This window comes from Phoxinus phoxinus (assembly GCF_949152265.1).
Source record: "Phoxinus phoxinus genome assembly, chromosome: 19".
In the NCBI taxonomy this organism is placed as follows: domain Eukaryota; kingdom Metazoa; phylum Chordata; class Actinopteri; order Cypriniformes; family Leuciscidae; genus Phoxinus; species Phoxinus phoxinus.
In genome coordinates this window covers 29,539,543-29,563,440 of record NC_136894.1, presented here as the reverse complement: position 1 = coordinate 29,563,440, position 23,898 = coordinate 29,539,543, and the positions used below count along the sequence as shown (strand labels likewise).

Below are 23,898 nucleotides of genomic sequence, written 5' to 3'. Positions count from 1 at the left end.
TCCGTCCATCCATCCATCCATCCATCCATCCATCCATCCATCCATCCATCTACCCATCCATCCATCCATCCATCCATCCATCCATCCATCCATCCATCCATCCATCCATCTACCCATCCATCCATCCATCTACCCATCCATCCATCCATCCATCCATCTACCTATCCATCCATCCATCTACCTATCCATCCATCCATCTACCTATCCATCCATCCATCTACCATCCATCCATCTACCATCCATCCATCCATCCAAACAGCCATCTATCCATCATCTACCTATCCATCCATCCATCCATCCATCCATCATCTACCTATCCGTCCATCCATCCTTCCATCATCTACCTATCCGTCCATCCATCCTTCCATCATCTACCCATCCATCCATCCTTCCATCATCTACCTATCCGTCCAATCATCCTTCCATCATCTACCTATCCGTCCATCCATCCATCCATCTATCCATCCATCTACCTATCCATCCATCCATCTACCATCCATCCATCCATCCATCTACCATCCATCCATCCATCCATCCATCTACCATCCATCCATCCAAGCAGCCATCTATCCATCATCTACCTATCCATCCTTTCATCATCTACCTATCCGTCCATCCATCCATCCATCCATCCATCCATCCATCCATCCATCCATCCATCTATCCATCCATCTACCTATCCATCTACCCATCCATCCATCCATGCAGTATATTGCATTTTGCATCGTGATATTATTGTGACTTCTCATTTTCATTGCAATGTGGAAAAAACTGTGATATATCGCTTCAATTATAAAGTACAAAAACATTTGTAAAATACAATTTTAAGTATTTGTCACAGTAGTATTTGTACTGAATTTAATTCATATATTAAAATAAATGACAATAAAACAAATTGAAATTATATTCATATTTTTCTTTTTTCTTTCTTTCTGGTGTAAACCTACAAGCTGGCAGTAAAACATTCCAAAGTTATTGACAAAGTTATCGCACTCAGGTCAGAGATTTTTACTGTATCCAAATATTTGTCAAATGCTAAAATGTAGAATGAGAGAATCCTCCTCCTTATATCGGCCACAGCAAAAAGCAGAAAAAGTGAATTAGGGTTTTTTAGCTATTTAAAAAAAAAAAAAGTCCTTTTATGTTTCCACCCAATTTCATGTTGGAAATACATCAAATCTTGTTCACGTTATTTGTAAACAGTAGTATCAGTTGGTCCATTGGTATTTAATCAATATGAAATGTGTATTTCATTCAGAGAAATAAGATTAAATGGAGACATTTCCAAAATGACTTCAGTATCTCCTCTAGAGTTTCAGAAGAAACGTCTCTCTGTGCTCAGGCTGCTCAAATGTGATGATTTTTTATGATGTTAAAAAGCTGTAAATTGTGCACACCAGTTTAATCACAAAGAAAGGCACCACATTCTAACTATAAAGTCAAATATCTCGAGCAAAGACACTTTTTATCTGCAGAGTCAAAGTCCAAATCTCTCTAATCTGTGCATTTGAACCTAAATGCGGTTTTGCAGATAGAGAATCAAAGTGTGTTTACTGATGAAGGTTTGGGAAACAGAGAGTCGACCGCTTGATGTCGACAGAATGTGTCCCTTTGAAATCGGCCGGCGTGATGCTGATGCTTTTACTGAGATTACACCTCTGAGAGAAACAGGTGAAGAGAAGAACACGAGACAGACCCGTCTGGAAGAGTGTAAACAGATAAGAGGAAAGATCAAACAGAAGAAAACACTCAATGACAGAAAGCTTGAGGAAGAACAGTCTGACACGAGCAGAGAGAAACTGGGAGAGAGGGAACCTCAGCAAACCTGTCAAGATCTCGGACAGCTCATATTTTACCACAAGATCAAAAGAAAGAAATCAAATTGTAATTCAAAATAAGAATATATATATATATGCAATGTGACATTATATTATTGTGACAGTTAACTGTATTTCTCCAAAAATCATTTTCATTTGAATTATAAAGAATTAGAATCATATTGAATTAATTATACTTAAATTATAAAGTACAAAATATGTACTAAATTTGTTTTGATTGATTTTAATAACAATAATAATATAAAATGAATTACAATACAAAAAGTTCAATTTCATTCATATTTATATTACAATTGATTTAATTTGAATATTTTTTAACAAATTAGTTATGAGAATGAGAATTTTCATTGCTCCAATATAAAAAAATTGAATATATATATATATATATATATACATATATATATACAGTATATGGCTTCAATTAGGGCTGTAAACGATTAATCGCGATTAATCAAATCCAAAATAAAAGTTTGTGTTTACATAATATATGTGTGTATTGCAGTATATAAATGCAAATAATTCTCAAATATATACATGCATGTGTGTGTATTTATATATACAAAATAATTATACATAACACACACACATATATTATGTAAACACAAACTTTTATTTTGGATTCGATTAATCGCGATTAATCGTTACCAGCCCTAGCTTCAATCATAAAGTACAAAAATGTGTGAATTTAATTCATGTTGATTTAACAATAATAAAATCAATTAAATTACAATATAATTCATATTTTTCATTTTACATTTAATTTAATTTTATTAACGACAAAATAATTACAATAATGAGAATTTTTCTTGTTGAAGTAAAAAAAAAGTTGTTGTTTTTTTCAATAAAGTAATGCAAGTGTTTTTTCTCGTTTCAATATTTCTCATGTTACACCAATAATATTTTTTGTGTGTGTGTCACAGTCATGAGAATTTAGTAGGATGAAAAGTGCTTAATTTCCTTTCAAGCTTCATTTTCTTGACGTTAAACCTAGTTGCCTAGTCCTTTCTTTTGGTTTTGTGGTGAAATAGGAGCAGGTCGTTTTCTTCATGCGACTCACCCATGCAGAGATAAATGAAAGGAGAAAGAGAGTGTGCAGGGAAGAGATGAAGGCAGACAGCTGTGTTTTTGTGTTGCTATTTTGAGCGTCTGGCCGCTGCTCTACTCCCCTGGTCTGGCCCGGCCTATTTCTGTCCTGGGCTGGTCCTGCTGCTATTCTTGGCACCTAAGCGAGAGAAAGAGAGAGAGAGAGAGAGCGTGCGGTTAGGACGAGTAACAGAGAGAGAAAGCGTGAGACAGACAGAGAGAGAGTTTCCTGTATACAGAGGTTGAGAGGCAGGAACAGAGCTGACGTTCTCACCTGTGACGTCTCCTCACTGATCTACCTGATGAAACTCAGCAGGGACGGCTAGAAGAACACACAGGAGAGACCCGGAAACAGCAGAACCACTCCGCAAGAGAGACACGGATCAAAGGAGAGGAAGTTGGGACGCTGAGACCGAGGTCTGAAGCTCAAGTTATGCTGCAGACCATCTATGAAGCTGACTCCAGCATCACTGCAGAGTGGAGGAGGAGAAGCCTGGACACACACGCCGCTGCCATCGGGTCAGGTACCGTACAACACCTGAACACACTCACTTGCATGAGCAACATGATCTCAGATGTTTCTCTGGGAATTACATCATTGGAATTTTAAATTGATGTTTCTCTTAGAATTCCATCATTAGAATTTTAAATTGATGTTTCTCTTAGAATTCCATCTTTGGAATTCCAAGAGACAAATGTGTTGTTGATGTTCAATATAGAGCTATTTTGTCAAGTGAGAACCTCAGACGCAGGGGGTTAGTCTTCATTTGCTCTCCATTAGATCTGTCTACAATGCAAATGATTTGCGTAGTAATTTTACTTTTATGTTTTTAATAAAAAAAAAAAAAAAAGTATTTTTACTTGAGAAGCAAAATGACATAAGATGTAAGTCTTTTTTGAGAAATGTATCAAAAAATTTGTGAGTTTATGCTTAAAACAAGAACAAACATCTGCCAGTGGGGTAAGAAAAGTAAAACAATTTTTTCACCAATTTGAAATCATTGGCAGATATTTGTTCTTGTTTTAAATGGGATACATGTATCCATTACGGATATATGATATATGTTATGATATGTATATATATAATTATATAATAATTGTCATGCATTCATCGTTTTCCTATTGCCAATGTGTGAACATCTTGCAATGAAACTTAAAAACGAGACAGACTGATTTGGACTCGGGACGTTTTTGCCGGGAAAATCAAAAGGATGTGAGGCTCTCTACCGTTATATGAAACAAATGCTAATTATACAATGTTCAGATCAAGATAATGAAAGAGCCATTCTAATGTCAAAAGTGCCATGCAAAGAAAAGGGATGTGTCTAAAATATAGTCTATTTTATAGCCTAATCTAACTATAATTATAACGGTGTAATTTTAATTAGCCTACCTCATCTGTCGACATGATGCCTGTGAACTGCAGCACTTGAGCAAACATATCCACATCGCAGATCTCTTTGCTGTTAGTGTTTTCTCACCGCTGTCATTTTTGTTGTATGTTTATTTTGTCATTGAGAGCCAAGGAAAGTTCGCATAGGCTACTCATGTAACGTTAAACGCCGCTGTCAGCAGCGGACGGCGTCGACGAGTGCGTTAACAGTAACGTTAGGCCTGTGTTGCTGCAAAGGTATTTCCAACTTATCTTTACTTCTAAGCGAAGAACGAAAAATAACTTCGCCGTGACGCGAGTATATCAGGGATTTAATCACGATCAGTCTCTTGTGTGGAATGTGCGTGTTCACGAAGTTGCTGTCTGCAGTTCACTTAACGGCCACCGGTGTCGCTAATAACAAGGGTTTCTGAATTATACATATAGCCGATTTAAAGGATAATTCCGGTATTTAACACCTTGAGTCTATATTGTAGTTTGTTTTGGATGAACAAGAGTGGTGGACAACATTTTTTTGACAATGGTTCCTCTCTCGAGTTTTTGACTATAAAAGAATTGGCCATGGACCCATTTAACATTGGAGTCAATGGGCATGTCCGAAAATGTCATTAAAACAGCCAATAATGTTCGTTTACAAAACTGTTAAACTCACAGAGTGGTTAGTGGTGTTCGTTGATGATTATAAACAATATATTGTCGCAATATATGATTCCAATCCGTTTATTTTGCTATAGTGGAACTATTTTTTCAACAATGGGATTTTACAAAATGACGAATAAAACACGACAGAAACTGTATTTCGCAACACTTTTTGTTTCTGGAACATCAACTAACATCACTAATCACTCGGTGAGTTGCACAGTTTTGAAAAATAATGTTAAAGGTTGTTTTAATGACATTTTCAGACATGCCCATTGACTCCAATGTTAAATGGGTCCATGGCCAATTCTTTTATAGTCAAAAACTCGAGAGAGGAACCATTGTCAAAAAAATGTTGTCCACCACTCTTGTTCATCCAAAACAAACTACAATATAGACTCAAGGTGTTAAATACCGGAATTATCCTTTAAGTATAAATTCGCTTTCCCCCCCTTTTAATTCTCAAGTAAATGTGTCTTAATTAAATAAGCGTTTACATAATTGTCAGTAATATAGTAAGACAATCACTTTCTGCAGTGTACCAGAAACATCTGAGACATTAAGGAGATGATCAGGTAGGCCTATATATCACATGTGAGGACGAGCTCAGGTAAATTGTGTTGCTCAAATGTCGCTACACACAAATAGTTGTCATATAGTAAGAGTATAGAGCTTTAAAATGAATGTGAAAAGCAGCTTAGGTCATGTGCTCTTGGGAGAAGTCGATGAGAAGAGTTTCTGTTGTGTTTCTGTTTCTTGTGTTTTGCGAGTTATTGAGAGTTTCACATCACACTATTCGTAGATGATTCAACAGCTCTTGACCAGGTCAAATCTATATTGAGATGTCAGATAGTTTCATATGTCAAATAATAATCCATTGTTTCATTTGACAAAAGCAAATGACTCACGTCAAATGATTCGCATCATGTTTCTCCTCATGACTCTGTTGTAGGCTATATAAACACCATACACTCATCTGCCATAGTCCAAATCCAGCAGCAGATCTCAGATCAATATCCTCATTTATTTCATGAAGATGGACTAAAAAAAGTAAATTTTGCTTTGTTTTGGCAAGTTATGTTTCTTACTGAGTATACTCCGTGCATTTTGCCTATGCGTTGCGCAATTAAAAAAGTAGTAGGCCTAGTATGAATTGTGCAATGATAAACATTTTAATCAGTTGCATGCTAAAGTGTTGTCACATTACCTCAATCATTTGCACATTGGGTGCCATCCAGCATTTTTAATCCAATTGTTTATGCAAAATCATACTCAACAACATGTTTGTCTTGTTTTCCAGTACAAATATCTAACATTCCTAAATCAGGATTTACTTGAGAATCAAAATGGCTTAAGATATTAATATGTGATGTAATTTTCCTTCTCAGGTAAATATATCTTGATTCAATACTTTTTAGATATTTATACTGGAAAACAAGACAAAAATACAGATTTTTTGCAGTGAGAGCAGTATATGCTTCCTAACAGAGCTATTAATCTGCCAGTTTGGTAACTCTATGAGTTAGCAGCGTACGAGTTCAACAGTGCAACTCCTGTTTTTAGCATGTGTGTCGACTGTGAGGAGAATGTTTCTCTTAGACACCTGAAGTCCTTCTGCAGGGAATGAGAGCTCGTCCAAGTGTGTGCCTGCGTCCCATTTATTATTATACTATATGCACTAAATGTATAGTACTTGGCTGGTGATGAGAAAGTGCACAAGAAGGTAAAATTGAAAGCACAACCCCCATTGTCACACACTGTTTGCATACGTATAAAAGCGCAAACGTCTAACCAAATTCATTCCTTTTGAACTTGCATTGCAAAGCTGAATTTTCAGCATCATTACTCCAGGCTTCAGTGTCACATGATCCTTCAGAAATCAGTATAATATTCTGATTTGCTGCTCAAGAAACATTTGTTAAATATTTAGTTGTGCTGTGCTTCATATTTTTTGTGCAAACTGCTACTTTTTCAAAGGATTTTAAAAAGTAATAAATAGAAAGCATTTATTTGAAATATAATTTTTTGTAACATTCTTTACTGTCACTTGCTGAATAATAGTGAATATCAAGATTTTTTCCTATATATTTTCCATTTGATAAATATTTAGTTGTGCTGTGCTTCATATTTGTTTGTACAAACTACTACTTTTTCAAAGGATTTTTTAATAAATAGAAAGCATTTATTTGAAATATAATTTTTTTGTAACTGTCACTTGCTGAATAATAGTGAATATCAATCTATTTTCCTAGCAGAATCTAATGCTGTCAAGTGGAATCAGTGTTTAGCAGCTGGATGCGTGTTTACTTCATGCTTGATTTGTCGTTTCTGAGAACATCTTTTGACAGCGTTGTGCTCAGGTGTGCTTGTGAGCGGCGTTCCGCTTTAGGAATGGCGTGAGAGGGCAGTTATTTACCCCTCTGCGCTCCCTTACTGCCCGCGGCTGCATGTTGAATGTTCTGGCCTCTTGACTTCAAGCCTGACTATTCTTAGCCACCGTATTTTGGGCTTAAGGCATTAGGATGCTAAGATTAGGCCCGGTTATCGTTCCGTCTGAGTTAACTCCTCACGTAACTACATACCGGAAGGCTTTATTTATAATGCACGCTGTTTTAAAAAAAAATAACAGCAGGAGAAACAAACAATGAGATGTTTTTGAAGTGAAGGTTTTGAGAGTTGTCTCATGGGTGTCTTTTATTGCGTTCAGAGCACATGCCGCAGTATTTTTGGTGTCGATTGACACCTTTGGCCAGTGTTGTGGTTCTGTTTTGGTGGCCTGTGCTTTTTGTGGTTTGTGTATTCTGGGCCGGGGGCCCGGTGGAGTCTCTGTGGCAAGAGATGGTTTCACAACGAGGCGGTTTTTATTTCATCGCCCGAACGTGATGCTGATATTCTGAGTCGAATGTAACTGTCGCCTATATTGCATGGTTACCCCCATAACCCGCCATCAAAGAATAACTGTGTGTGACCAGAGGGAGGTTTTATTGCACCGAGGTATAGAGTATTTAGAGTATAGAGCTACAGTGCAGTATAAATGAATGTGGAGAGCAGATCTGATTGCTTGATCATTGAAGAATTAGATACAAATTTTGAGTTCATATTGAGATCCCTGACGTATGATTGGAGACTTTAATATTTGACATTTGATTTTAATATCTCTGACACGTTATTTTGATGCTCCTCCAACAAACATTACTGACTTTGCAACTACAGTACGTCAACTTATTCTACTAACACCCAACCCATAACCTAACAGTTTACTACAGTCTAGTACTATAATGACTGCTAGGTGACATGTGGTTGCAAAGTTACTTAATAGTAGAATGTCTAAAGTGGACCATCAAAATAAAATGTAACCAAAAAAAAAAAAGCATAATTATGACATAAAAGGTAAATTTTGACATACTATAACTATAAGATAAAAAGTCAGAATTATGACATTAAAAGTAAACATTATGAAATAAATGTCAAATTTATGACACACTAAAATCAAAATCATGACATGAGATATAGTCGAAATTGAAAGTCATAACTATGAAATTAAGTCATATGACATCAAAATCATGAAAGACTAGTAATAATGATTAAAAGGTCATAATTATGGCATAAAAATTAAAAGAATATGAGATATAAGTCACAATTGTGACATAGTCATAATTGAGATAAAGTCGAAAGTATGACACACTAAGTTAACTATCACAAAAAGTTATGGCATAAAAAAATGAGATAACATTTAAAATTATGACATACTAAGTTACAATTATCACATACAAAGTCAAAATTATGACATAATAAGTAATAATTATGAGGAAATAATGGCATACAAGTCATATAAAAGTCATAATTGTGAAAATAATTAATAATTTTTACATAAAGACAAAATTAATGCACACTAAATCAAAATGATGGGACAAAAAGTCAAAATTATGACATAATTCGAAATTATGAGATACTAAGTCATAATGAGATAAACAGTCATAATTATGGCATACAAAGTAGAATTTATGAGATACTAAGTCGTAATTATGACATAAAAAACATGTCATCTTTTTTCTTATCTTATATCTCTGTCTTATTGTCTCATAATAACTTATGTCATAATGACTTGGTATGTCATAATTTCGACTTTTCATGTCATAATTTAAATCTTATAATAACCATGATTAACCAAAGCATATTTTTCCTCATGTGTCTGAAATGGGCTTCCATACTGTACATCTGAAACTCAAGAGGAGACACAACGGTCTTTTCCTCAGGAGGAACATCGAAGAAAGTATTTGAAAGACAGTATATTGATATCCAGAAACTGAAATCTATCTCAGTGTTGTCTCACACTTCTGGTTGTGTGCTTAATAAAGAAAACAGCACATGCAGTAATAGGTTTATTAGCGAGGAGATTGGGGCAGCAGATTAAGGTCATGTTTACGAGCGCATTTTTACAGCGCAGCTTTTTTAAGGGCATGAGACCAGATCATTCTCTCTCTAAAAAACACACACATATACTACACCAAACGCCTTTCCTTTTTTCACCTGTGTAAAAATACATTAAGTGCAACTCAAACATGACAGGCACACGGTGTCTCGCTTTAGATTGAGCTCAAATAAGATTTCGGCCTCGAACGGTCGGGAGCTTGTTGAAATACCTCTGTGTTTACGCTCAAGGCATTTGAAACAGACTCCAGAAAAAGACCCTCCCTGTAGATTATGCCCGTAATTGCCCTTGGGTTTATTTAAAGACACTGAAGAAGGGTTTTAATTTGTCATGTCTCAGAAATAAGTGTGCAATCTCTGTAAAACTGAGGCATTTAAACTGTACTTGTGCACTAAGCATTTGGCTGAAATGAATCAAACTTGTGCAAAACTATAAAGCTAAACAGGTATCTAATCTCAAGTGTGGCTTTATTGCATTGAATCTGGTTTGAAAGTCTGTGCTGAGCCGGACAGTAACGGAGTACATTTACTTGAGTACAGTACTTAAGTACAATTTTGAGGGATCTGTACTTTACTCGAGTATCATTTTTGGGGAGTACTCATGACTTTACTCAAGTACATTTGAGAGGCAAATATTGTTCTCTTTACTTCACTACATTTCTATCCATAACCGTGAGTTGCAGTTGGTACCGAGTACCCGTTACTTCTTCTTCTAAAAAAAAAAAAAAAAAAAGGAAAAAAATAATAATCTCGGAAACCCTCAATTTGTTGTTTCCCTCTCAAACGTGGCTGGATTGTGCAGGCGTCACTGTTTGGGACAGCCTATCAGCAATCAGCTTTCAGGTTCAGGTTCAGAGGTGTGTCAGAACATTGCTATATTGCCTTTTTTGCTGGTTTAGGTTTATTGATTTGATTGATGAAAAACAGAGAAACTCTCATGTACACACAATTGTTAGTTCAAATGTGGGTGCAAAAAATCCATTAAAACTCTAGCAGAGGTTTGTCAGAGCGTTGCCATTGTGCTATTGCCTTGTGGGCAAGTGCGAAATGTTAAATAAAGCAACGTGGTAAAAAGATGAAAATTACTTGATTTTACTTTCAATTCCTTTTACATTCTCCAGGGTATTAACATTAACATTTTTCATAACTCCATGTAGGACGTTTCTGTACATAAATGTAAGCACTGTGGCAGTAGTAATGCAATATTTAGAAAATGTACTCTTGTACTCTTGATACTTAAGTACTTTTAAAAACAAGTACTTCACTCTTAGAAGAAAAGGTTCTGTATAGAACCTTAAAAGGTTCTATAGGCGCTTCGTATTTGGAACCCCTAAAAGGTTCTACACTCTTAGATTCATTGGGGTTCTATATAGAACCATAGGGTTCTTTACTCAACTCCAAAGAACCTTTTATGCTAAAAAGGTTCTATAATGACAAGAAAGAACCCTTTCTTGGGTTCTGTATAGAACCTTTTAGGGGTTCCAAATACGAAGCGCCTATAGAACCTTTTAAGGTTCTATATAGAACCTTTTCTTCTAAGAGTGTTTTACTTAAGTAGACATCTGACTGTATACTTTTACTTGTACTTGAGTAAAATTTAGCAAGGGGTATCTGTACTTTTACTCAAGTAATGAAGCTGTGTACTCTGTCCGCCTCTGGTGCTGAGTGTGTCTGCGCTGTCTCTCTCTCTCAGATTCAGAGGGGCTGTCCGCGTCGGGCACGTCCGAGGTCAGCATGTTGGACTGGGACCGGGATTCGGACGACTGGGAGAAGCAGTTACAGCGCGAGCTGCTTCTGATCCAGAGACAGCAGCAGATCCAGAAACAGCTGCTCATCTCTGAGTTCCAGAAGCAGCACCAGAACCTGCTGAGACAACACCAGGCCCAGCTCGAGGAGCACATCAAGGTACAGCCATCTAACAGGGAACCTTCCCACAGCGTTGGCAAGGTATACTTCCTCTCAAAGGTATTATTAATATATTGTTTTTTCTGAAAAGTAAAAAAAATGCTACTACTTGCTTTTATACCTGTTAATTGAAGATTGTTTGCGTAATGATGATAAAATGTACCAATGTACCCATAATGCTTTATTTTGTTTTTGTTTTTTACATGTACTTTTTTTAAGTGTGTAATGTTGCTTTATGAGCATTAAAAAGCTCTGCAAAATTACAAAGTCCCTCCATTCTCTCTATTATTCTATATTATATTATTCTCTATATCAGAGTCAGTGTTTCTGAACTCCTGAAACGCCTCCATTGTAGTCTTGAGTTTTCTTCCGGGAACGAACACGTCACAATATTCATCATTTAAATAATTATATGCAGAATAAAGGGGCGGGGCCTGGTTGAGTTAGTTAGTAGTGTGTTGTTGAAACTGCACTCTAAAAAATGCTGGGTTGTTTTAACCCAATTTTGGGTCAAATATGGACAAACCCGGCCATTGGGTTACATTTTTAAATTGCATTTTTGATCCAACGTTTGGGTTTGTCCATATTTGACCCAAAATTGGGTTAAAACAACCCAGCATTTTTTAGAGTGTGGCGTTATGGTAAGGAGTGTTGACCAACGGTTGACCAATCACAACACACTGGTCCAGCCGACCAATCAGAGCACATTGTGCTTTTCAGAAGGAGGGGCTTCATAGAGACAGGAACTAAAAAGAGCGTTACTGACAGACTGGGAAGAGAGGAGCAGCAACAATGGAGAATATGGGAAAATGTGTTTTTTGATCATTAAAGCATGTAAACCTATTCTTGTAGAGCCCAAAACTAAATCAAGACCATGAAAAAGGACATATGGCCTTTAAAAAAAAAATTTGTGTGAAAAACAACATTTTGAACGTTCAGAGAAAATGTTCAAATAACGTTTTCATAACTTAATGGGAACGTTCTTTGAACATAATTTGGTTACACTTCATTTTATATACTCAAATAAGAACTGAGTAATATTAAGTAAATACATGTACTTACTATAGACTTACGGTTAGGGTTTGGTTTAGGGTTAGTTACTTGTAATTATGCATAACTAACTGTTATTACTATGTAGTAACGTGTAACTAAGCCACCTTAAAATAAAGTGTTACGCATAATTTTGTTAGCTGGGAATCAGCCTTTATTTACTGTGACTCCAGATGGAAAAACTACACACAAACATGTAAACGTTGCAGTTATCATTCGGTTTAGAAAGTATAATCATAAATGGCTAAATTAAATCAGGCCAAACCTGAAAATTTATCTTCCTACTTGGTATTTTTATGTACTTTTATGTTTTCCAGTATACATTTCTAAACATACATTTACTTGAGATGCAACATTTCTTAAGATATTAAGTCCTTTTGTGAAAAAAATATAAAAATAAAGTGAGTTTATGCTTAAAATAAGAACAAATATCAATCAGTAGAATCAGAAAAATAAATACATTTAATTCAGTTTATTTTTCTGACCTCGTTGGCAGATATTTGTGCTTGTCTTCAGAAAAAAAATTTAAATAATTTTAGACTTCACATTTGACATAATTTTGTATCTCGAGTAAATGATTGATACATCTAGATTTAAGAATGTTTAGATATTTGTACCGGGAAAACAAGACAAATTTGCCTGAGGAAGAACATAATTTGGCAGTGTGTGCAAGTTTATCCCTGCTAAAAAAAGTAAACCTGGTTACTTGTTATCCGTGTGAGGATACCAGGAAGTTCCACGCAATGACGACAATGTGACGTGTGCATATAAAGCTCTGTTCTCATCAGAGCAAGCTCCTCCCACAGAAATGACGCCGTTAGTCCAGTCATTAGTCACATCAAGACGCTGTGTGTGTCAGATATTTGTAGATCGGATGAAGCTGATCTTCCTTTCTGAAGCAGGTCAGTGTGGTTTAAGGCCACTCGTCTGAGTCTGACCTGCAGGAAACCAATCGATTTAGTCAGAGCTGCTGATCTCATTACCTCAGTGTGTGTGCGTGTGTGTGCGTGTGTGTGTGTGTGTGTGTGTGTGTGTGCGTGTGTGTGTGTGTGCGTGTGTGTGTGTGTGTGCGTGTGTGTGCGTGCGTTGGTGTGTGTGTGTGTGTGTGTGTATGTGTGAAGCATTGAATGAGTGCGTACATGCAGAATAGTTCAAATTGGGCCACAGATTTGTCCATGGAGGGACAACCCGGCGCCAGTGTGTTGGACATGTGGTCATAATGTTTTGGCTCATCGGTGTATATGCACAGATAAAAGTTAAAGTACATATAAGATGCAGTGCATAAAGATGCAGATGCTAGAGCAGTCAGTGCAAGTAATGCTCTGGTTGTGATGTGAAGGAGACAGAAATGGAAGATGATTGTCACAATGCAAAAAAAAAAAGTTGGGTTCATATTCATATTTGTGATTTAATACTACATTAATACATTGAGCGTCCAAATACTTCTTGGGGACACTGTATGCAAAATAATGCTTTTCTTACTTAGTATTTTTGACTTGTTTCCATGCAGTCCAAATATCAAAACATTCTTATATCAAGAAGCATTTACTAAGTAAAATGACATAAGAAATGATATCTTAATTCAAATGGAAACAAGTATTTTTGGGGTATTTTTCTTACCCTATTGGCAGATAATTTAGCTTGTTTTATGCAAAAACTCACTTAATTTAGACCCCCCCCTCCAGAAAACAAGATATCATTTCTTATGTAATTTTACTTCTCTAGTAAATGCTTCTTGATTTAAGAATTTGTAGATATTTGGACTGAAAAAAACCCAAATCATAATTATAATTATCATAAAAAAGTATTTTTTGCCATGTATCGCCAATACATCAATCTGAAGTCAGTTTGATCTCTAAATATTAACATCAGCCATGTACATTAATACATTGAGCTTGCACTAAATGCCAAAATGTCTTGGGGACACTCTATACACTGCTAAAAAATGCTTTTCTTACTTAGTATTTTTGACTTGTTTCCATGCAGTCCAAATATCTAAACATTCTTATATTAAGAATATTTTACTAAGTAAAATGACATAAGAAATGATATCTTAATTCAAATGGAAACAAGTATTTTGGGGGGTATTTTTGCTTGTTTTATGCAAAAACTCAATTTACATTTTTTTTAAATATATTTTTTAGATTTTTGGACTGGAAACAAAGATTTCAAACAAAATAAATCATAATTATAAAAAAAGAAAAACCTTTTTTTGCAGTGTATCGCCAATACATCAATCTGAGGTCAGTTTGATCTCTGAATGTGAACATCAGCCGTGTTGTTTAACTCTGCGTGTGTGTGGTGAGGAGTGAGGTTTCATCGGTGTCTTCCTCCGCCAGCTCCAGCAGGCTCTGCTGACTCTCCGGCAGCAGCAGGAGGTGTTCGCCGAGGAGCGGCGGCTGGTGTGTGAGGAGGAGAGAGAGGACGAGAAGGAGCTCCACAGGAGAGAGACACAGAAACACCAGCACCACAGACGGAAGGAGCGATCGAAAGAGAGTGAGCAAACAAAAAGTTGCACTTCAGAATTCCCCAAATTGGCCCTATGGTGTTTTTCTTTATAGGCTATACACTTGAAAATGAATAATGACTACTTTTAATATGTCCAGAAACTATCCAGCTATGACTTAATCCTGGAAATGGTTTGATTCACCACTAGGTGGCGCTATTTCTGCACATGTCTCTCCTTTCTGAGTTGCACATGTAACTTGAGCAGAGTGAGAAAGTCAAATTATAAATATTCATTATATAAAAAATATTATGGCTTATATTAAGACACCTGAACAAAACTTTTAACAATATCTAATTGTATTTGTCAAGCATACTTAGAATAGAGATAGCACGCAAAAAAATGAGATCTTTTAAATTACTGAATTGCAAGGAAAACTATTAGACTTAATTGTAAAATATATTAAATAAAACTTGTATTTATTAATTTTAATAATAATATTTGTATAATAATTGTATAATAATATAACTATATCATATTTAATCTTATGTATTATATATGAATAATATTATAATTATTTAAATATTATATTTTAATTATAAATATAATTAAGATATATTTAAATATTAAAACGTAAAATTATAGAAAATGACTGTTTGCTTGAGATAATGTTTAGCATACAGCAAATTAGATATTTGAAAGGGCTTGATTGCAAGAATAAATATTTCGTTTAAAAAAAAACAAAAAAAACACATAAATATGAACAATTCAATTGTAAATACATACATTTATTTGAATATATATTAAATACATGTATAAAAGAAGATTAAATATATATTTATTTAATTATTTAAAAGTAAATATTAGGTAGCCTATATTATAAGGTACATATTAATTATATATATATCCATTACACATTAAGTCATTACATAATAAGAGTCATATATAGGCTGACTTTTAATACGTTTCTATCATGTTTTGCGCAGGTGCGATGGCAAGTACTGAAGTTCGTCAGAAACTGCACGACTTTCTGATGAGTAAATCGGCTAAAGACCCGTCTGTGTCCGGCGCCGGTTACCCTCTCAGCCGCTCGAAGCTGTGGTACAGGTACATTACCTCCTTATTCTACAGTTTAGACTTCTTTTCCATGTGAGTGTTTGACAAAATTGAACAGAATGTGAGTGGAATCAAAAGTATGAAAAGTGTAACGCGCTCTCATGATGTCACCACAGCTCCGCCCACCCGGGTCCCGCAGAGCAGAGCTCCCCTCCTCTAGGAGAGACTCCGCCCACCTTCAAATACCCTCTGACCTCTGGCCTGGACTACAGAGAGGACTTCCCTCTCAGGAAGACTGGTAGGTCAGAGTTCAGAGGTCACGCTGAAGAATCCTGTCCTATGATCCTTACCAAATCAGTTTAATCTGAGACACGTTTGGAGGCCTTCAGGTTCAGGTCTCTGATGGGAAGTGTGTGTGGTTTTGTCCCAACTAAAGCTTCTTAAATCTGATTTCATACTGTAAGTTGATGTGTTTAGCATATTATTGCTAATGGCTCAGTTTGATTATAGTGAGCTACCTTGCTGTTTACAACCTACATAGGCAGCATGGAGAATATTTGCCATTAGCATCCACTAATGCTTAACTAACAATGCAATATATATACAGGTGACACTCGAAATATGAGAATATGGTGCAAAAGTTCATTTATTTCAGTAATTTAACTTAAAAGGTGAAACTAATATATTATATAGACTCATTACATGCAAAGTGAGATATTTCAAGCCTTTATTTGTTATAATTTTGATGATTATGGCTTACAGCTTATGAAAACCCCAAATTCAAAATTAGAATATTGTGAAAAGGTTTTCATAAGCTGTAAGCCATAATCATCAAAATTATAACAAATAAAGGCTTGAAATATCTCACTTTGCATGTAATGAGTCTATATAATATATTAGTTTCACATTTTTAAGTTGAATTACTGAAATAAATGAACTTTTGCACCATATTCAAATTTTTCCAGTTTCACCAGTATGACCTAAACACATTTATTTGTCTTGTTTTCCAGTACAAATATCTAAACATTCTTAAATCAAGATACTTGAGACGCAAGTCTTATTTTCTGAAAAATATATCAAAATTAAGTGAGTTTATGCTTAATTAAAGAATAAATATTATCTGCCAGTGGGGTTAGAAAAATATGCTTAATTCAAAGAGAAAACAAGATCATTTTTCTTTCCCCATTGACAGATATATATTTTCTTATTTTAAGCATAAACATGTAATACTTAAAATAAATAAACTCAGTTAATTTTGATATTTTGATGTTTTCCTTCTCAAGTAAATGCATTGTGATTTTAAGATTTGCTTTTCGATATTTGTAATGGAAAATAATGCTATGTAAGAAAAAAAAATTCTGCAGTTTCAAACTTCAATGTTCTTACAAGGTTCTCTCAAAGTTATGAACAAACGTTTGTTCAAACATTTGTGCATCATGAGTTTGTTTGTCCACATGGATGGGTTTTTAGTTAGCTTGGGCTAAATGCGGCACACTTTGCTGCTGTCTAGGTCGGGTGCTGATTGGGTTTTGTAATGTGAGCATCGCGATATGAACTGGTGTGTGTTCTTGCTCCGAGCTCGTGCAGAATCTGACAGCAGTGCACGAGTGTCACGGGGGCTCGGCGGAGGTGACACTGCCTAAATGTTTGCAGATGAATCTGGCCGATATTTAATCACTGGGGTCAAGGGTCAACTGAGCATGTCACTGAGCCCGGCGGCCTGTGGGCAGAGCTAAATGAGTGACCCTGTTTAGCTTTAGGGTCAGCGCGGTGAGAATGACCACGCTTGTGCCCACTGTGTGCCCCGGGGCGGCCGGCGCGGAGGCTTGCTAACAATTACCCAGCGGAGACGGGACCGTTTCCCCGAAAGCATCGTTAGCCAGCTATGTTCGCAAGCTCCGTCGTTATCAGCGTAGTTTCCCGAAACCATCGGTCCAACGAACATTCGCGAACAGCTTCGCAAAGTTGTGTGTTTGGACAGATCTCCACCTGTGGTTAGAAGCAGTTTCTAGTTTACATGACATGTGGACTCAATAAATCCTTATCTTGAGCAGAATAAGAAAGCTGACATTCAGTACAATCTATATCTTTTATTTATAATACATACAAATGTCATTTACGTCTTTTAGTTTGTCAAGAGATTTAAAGCACTGTTTTTGAAGAGTGCGCATGTGCGAACGTGCTACGTAAGCCTATGATTGAATCTGGAAATAAAGCAAAATAACTGAGAAAAAGTCCTCAGATGCCATGTCTGTAATTTATATCAAAACATCCAGCGTTAAACAGTTTCATTAAAAGAGGTTATGACTCCACCACGTGCGTGACGTCATAAACCAACGTGGTTGAACGACCTCTTTGCGACAGTATGGTTTCGGGAAACAGTCGTGACTCGCTAGTTGATTTCTCCAGCGATGCATCGTACTGCTAGCCTGGCTCCGACCCCCTACGTACTTCCGCTCAATTTTCATTTTCCTTCTACGTCTGGGATTGTGGTGTATTCTTGGGTTTTCTCTGGTCAATTTTTTACTGGTCCAATCAGCGAACAGAGGGAGTGTCTGAGAACGATGACATCGAGGTCGAGCGCTATTTGAGCCGTCATACGTCACGACCAAACGTTAGCGATTGGTTACGGCAGATCCAGAGTGACTCCAATAGTTTAAACTTCAACAGAAGACCCGCTTACAAGGAAGTTAACGCTTGTCAATGGAGAGAGGCCAGACTCTCTGTACACATGAAATGTGGTAGAACCAGGCCACCGTACTGTGGCAGTGAAGCAGCGAGTTACGTGGTTGTACGGGAAACGCACCCCCGGGACGGCTCTCGGCCCCTAATCAGAGCGCAGAGGTTAACTCGTCCTGAGGGCGTAGGTGGCTGCGGGTCGCGCGGTTGCGATCGCCTCAGATGAGTGTTCAGGATGGTCGTTTTGTGCGCTTTTGACCTCTCACCCTGTGCTTTAGTCTTTGGGATTGTTTTGCATGTTTTATTGTCGGATAGGTTAAAAAGTCTGAGTGGTTAATGTTTTAAAAGTTTGGGGTTAGCATAAATATTATGTTTATATCATTTATATCATTAATATAATTTTTTATGCTTATGCTGACCAAAGCTGCATTTATTTGATCAAAAATCCAGTAAAAACTGCAATATTGTGAAATATTATTACAATTCAAAATGGCAATTTATTACATTTATTTATTATATACAGGTGAAACTAGAAAAAATTGAATATCGTGCAAAACTTAAAAGGTGAAACTAATATATTATATAGACTCATTACATGCAATGTGAGATATTTCAAGCCTTTATTTGTTATAATTGTGATGATTATGGCTTACAGCTTATGAAAACCCAAAATTCAAAATTAGAATATTGTGAAAAGGTTTTCATAAGCTGTACACCATAATCATCACAATTATAACAAATAAAGGCTTGAAATATCTCACTTTGCATGTAATGAGTCTATATAATATATTAGTTTCACCTTTTAAGTTGAATTACTGAAATAAATGAACTTTTTGCACGATATTTCAAATTTTTCGAGTGTCACCTGTAGATGTAATTTATTCCTGTGATATTTTCAGCATCATTACTCCAGTCTTCAGTGTCACATGATCCTTCAGAAATCATTCAAAAATGCTGATTTGCTGCTGAAGAAACATTTCTGATTATTACCGATGTTGAAAACAGTTGCGCTGCTTCATATTTGTGTGGAAACCATGATGCATTTTTCAGGATTCTTTGATGAATAGAAAGTTCACATGAACAGCATTTTACATTATAAATGTCTCTACTGTCAGTTTTGATTAATTCCAAAAGAAATCAAAAGTCTTTTAAACAGTAATTTTAAACAGGTATACAGTAAAAGTGATGCTTGTCTTTGCAAACACCACCAAAAAAGAAAGAAAAAAAGGTACAACATGCTCACTTTTCCGGGAACTCGCATTTGAGTCAACATGATCTTGAACCTCGGATATTTTCTGCATATTTCGGCGTCTCGTAGCGAGGCTGATTTCGAGATGAGTTTGCAGAGGAAGGTGATACGCCTGACTCGATGATAAGACTGAAACCCTTTTCAAAGGAAATGTAAATATAGACCTGGTTTTCATCCAGGCACTGTTTTCACGGAATTTCCAGCATGGCCTAAAAACTGGGAAAGGGGGTCCTGAGGCTCAACGGGCCGGAATACCGCAAACCTCCGGGGAGATTTTTCCTGAGCGCAGGGGTTTGCGCCGCATCGAAGATCACGAAACCGTGGGCCGTCTTTTCATCCCCTCTCAATAACTCAGGTAACAGCTTTTAAAAAGAGGCCCGTCCGGTACATTAGGGAGGAGGGGGGATACAAAAACAACGACGCAAAAAGCTGAAAAAAACGGAAAGAAAAACAGCCTGCTTTTTTGTCAATGGAATAATTTGTCTACGCTGACAAGACAGTCTGCAGGGCCACTTCCTGTGGCTCCGGTTTCAGGCCGTAGATCAGAACGAGCAGAGATAGAGCAGGAGCGGCCAATTAAAACACAAAACACCTCCCTGTGCCTGAACAGAGCGATTTTTATGACTGTAATCACCCCCACAACGAGAAGCTTCGCACATCCAACATTCAAGATGTCTGCTAAACATGAAAAAACTGTTTTTATGTATGAATTGAAATATCAAACATCCTGTATGTAGACTCTCCTCGACGTTCTGAGGCCTCGCTCCCGGTAGATTCCCGCTCAGATTCGGCCAGGCCGGGTGATCATGAAGGTAGCGTTTGTTCTTTGCCCTGGTCAGGACCTTCACGGCTGAATGATTGACAGGTGTGGGTGGGGGGGGGGGTGCTGAGTGGTCATGATGTGCAGGCGACAGATCTGTTTGTGTAAGGAAAGAGAACAGCGGGAGAGACACTGCTAGTGCAACTAGGACTTACAACTATGATTTGGACAAACTCTTAATGCCAAGTATTCATGTTTAGCGTTTACTACTTTTGTGATCATGTGCACCATTTTCAGCAAAAGATATGTTCAGATATACATTTTAAATATATTTCAAAAATGGTCAAAAACATAGGCCTATATTATATACACATATATATATATATTTTTTGGATTAATTAACTGTTATTTCCTCATGTGTTGATATATTTTTTCAATGTAAATATATAATATTGTCCAAAATGTATTTTAAACAAGTAGATATAGTGCATTTACAGAAAGAAAAAAAAAATTAACCTTAAAATACATAATCTAATACATTTAGACATTTGATGGTTATAGAAATTTAAATTTCAATAAATATATATCTTATACACTATATTCTACATATATTTTGGGAAGTCAAACTATTTTTTGCCGTATAGAAAAGAGGGAATTGAGCCTAGAGACAGAGCTGATGGTAAACATCCACCTAGCAACAACCTAGAATATCCATGCAACCACATAGCAACACCCTGGAAATCATCTTACCATCATAGTAACCTCATAGCAATATGCTACAAACCCCACCTTAGCAACTGCATAGCAACCACCCAGGAATGTGCTAAAAACTACTGAACAACACTTTAGCAAATCGCATAGCAACACCCTGGCAACCATATACAACACCATAGTAACCTCATAGCAACTGTAAGTCACTCAGAATACTTAGCAACCGCATAGCAACCACACATAACATTCTAACAACGATTAGGAATGAAACTACTGAAGAACACTTTAGCAAGCCACTTAGCAACAACATGGCAACCATCTAGAACACAATAGTAACCTCATACTTAGCAACTAATGTGTTCTAACAACCACCAAAGAATGTGGCAAAAACTGAAAAACACTTTAGCAACCACATAGCAACACCCTGGAAATCATCTAAAGTGTCATAGTAACCTCATAGCAACATGCTAAAAACCACTCAGAACACCTTAGCAAATGCATAGGAACCACACAGAACATTATAGCAACCACACAAGTAATGTGCTAAAACTATTTAAGAACACCTTAGTAACCACATAGTAACAGCCTGGAAACCATCTAGAAAACCATAGTAACATCATAACAACATGCTGTAAACCACTCAGAAAACCTAGCAACTTCATAGAAACCACACAGAACATTCTTGCTACCATCTAGGAATGTGCTTAAAACTGCTGAAGAACACTTTAGCAAACAACATAGCAACACCCTGGCAACCATCTAGAACACCATAGTAACCTCATAGCAACTGTAAGCCACTCAGAATACCTAGCAACTGCAAAGCAACCACACAGAACATTCTGACAATCCAGAAATTAAACTACTGAAGAACACTTTATCAAGCCACTTAGCAACACCCTGGTTACCATCTAGAACAATATAGTAACCTTATAGCAACTGTAAGCCACTCAAAATAACTAGCAACCGCATAGCAACCACGCAGAACATTCTGACAATCCAGGAATTAAACTACTGGAGAACACTTTAGCAAGCCACTTTGCAACACCCTGGCAACCATCTAGAACACCATAACCACATAGCAACACCCTGGCAACCATCATAGCATCATGCCGGTAAGTTTTGCATGGGCAAGAACCACTTACATTTTATTCAAACATATACATTTTTTTTTTTTTTTTAAACATTACTACTATAAACTTGGTATCAGCCACCAGTGGCTTTAAATTAAATACACTGTTTTAATTTAGATCCTTACGATTTCACAGTCGGAGCAGACTAGGGTTTTTGGTGGGAGCTGTAGTTCACATGGATTGAGTGCTCTGTTGTGAAGTGTAGCGGTTAACGGGGTGTGCTGGTTTGTTAGCACTGGTAATGTAGGTGGTGTGTATGTTCTCAGTCCTCCCGCCATATGGAACTGGTCAGCAGCAGCTAAACGAGCCTCACAGGTGCACATGAGTTTGGTGGACGGACCCCTCCAGCCGTCACCCGCTCATGCCATGTAACCCCGTCCGTCCCACAGGTGTTTGTTTAAGGAAGCTTGAGTCGGGCTACACTGAAAATCCCCTTTAATGACGCGGCCCAACGTAAACATGCCGACCGCTCTGCGTATTTTCCCAACGAATTAAAAATGTGTAAATCCTTCCCGCTAATTGCTGGGCAAATATTTTTGCGGTATTTTTCTAATAGCTCTTATTCATCATGTGTCAGAGAGGGTAAATTACAGTATTTGGCCATTGCCGTAATCTCTGATCTCGGCCCAGTACTCCTGAAACTCAAAGCATCCGTTTCATTATGATCAGACTTTCTTTTTTTTTTTTTTTTGTCAGACTTCTTCCATTTTATTAATCAATGTGGGGCTCTTAAATTGCTTGTAACATTTTTTGGGATAACAGCCAAATATGACCTGTTGGGTTTTTCCCGAACGACAGCCGTAGGACTGTAGGCTTACAGTGGTGGTCAAAACTTCGGAAACTCAAAACTGGAAATCAGTTGTATCGTTAAACTACATGCATGATTGTAAAGAACACATCCAAAAGGCCTCACGTTTAAGTTGTTTGTGCGTATGTTCACTATTTATCCCCAAAAGTATAGGCAAGTCTGACAAAACCCACAATTAATTATTCATAATTTATCATATTCAAAGGAACTTTTGTTTTTGTCAACAGTTTATCTTTTAGGGGTAGGATTTAGTCATTTTATTTGAATTATAAATACAATTATTTTTAATTTAATTCAAATTAATTATTTTGTTATACAATTTTATTACAAATACAGTTATATTTAATCAATTTTATATTAATTTTGCATTTTATTTTAATTATAAATACAATTATATTTAATTTATATTAAATTTTTTAGTAAATATTTATTTTATTTTTTGTTATAAATATATAATTATATTTAATTTAAATTGTAGCATTATTTTCATGTTTTTAATTTATTATAAATACAATTATATTGAATTTTTATTAATTTGTTATAATTTTGTATTATAATTTTGTTTTATTTTATTTTTAATATTTAAATGTATGTTTATTATAAATATATTTAGTTTAAATTTGATAATTTTGTTATTTTTTATTTGAATGTAAATACTAATTGTATTTTATTATTTTGTTATGTATTTAATTTTTTTATTATAAATACAATTATATTAAT

At 36.2% G+C, this 23,898-nt stretch overlaps 1 protein-coding gene across 3 annotated transcripts in view; it reads left to right on the top strand.

The window, feature by feature from the left end:
• Positions 1-3,078: 3,078 nt before the first annotated feature.
• LOC306987110 (histone deacetylase 9-B) overlaps positions 3,079-23,898 on the top strand; it is a 34,172-nt gene continuing 13,352 nt past the window's right edge. Inside the window, exons 1-5 of one of the 3 annotated variants that reach the window (XM_079591139.1) lie at positions 3,079-3,445; positions 11,078-11,289; positions 14,679-14,835; positions 15,772-15,892; positions 16,018-16,139. In XM_079591139.1, coding sequence (XP_079447265.1) covers positions 3,355-3,445; positions 11,078-11,289; positions 14,679-14,835; positions 15,772-15,892; positions 16,018-16,139 — 703 coding nt within the window. In that variant the 5' untranslated portion in view covers positions 3,079-3,354. Of the gene's footprint in view, positions 3,446-11,077; positions 11,350-14,678; positions 14,836-15,771; positions 15,893-16,017; positions 16,140-23,898 lie in introns of all 3 variants that reach the window. The other 2 variants (XM_079591138.1, XM_079591137.1) reach the window with 2 other exon arrangements.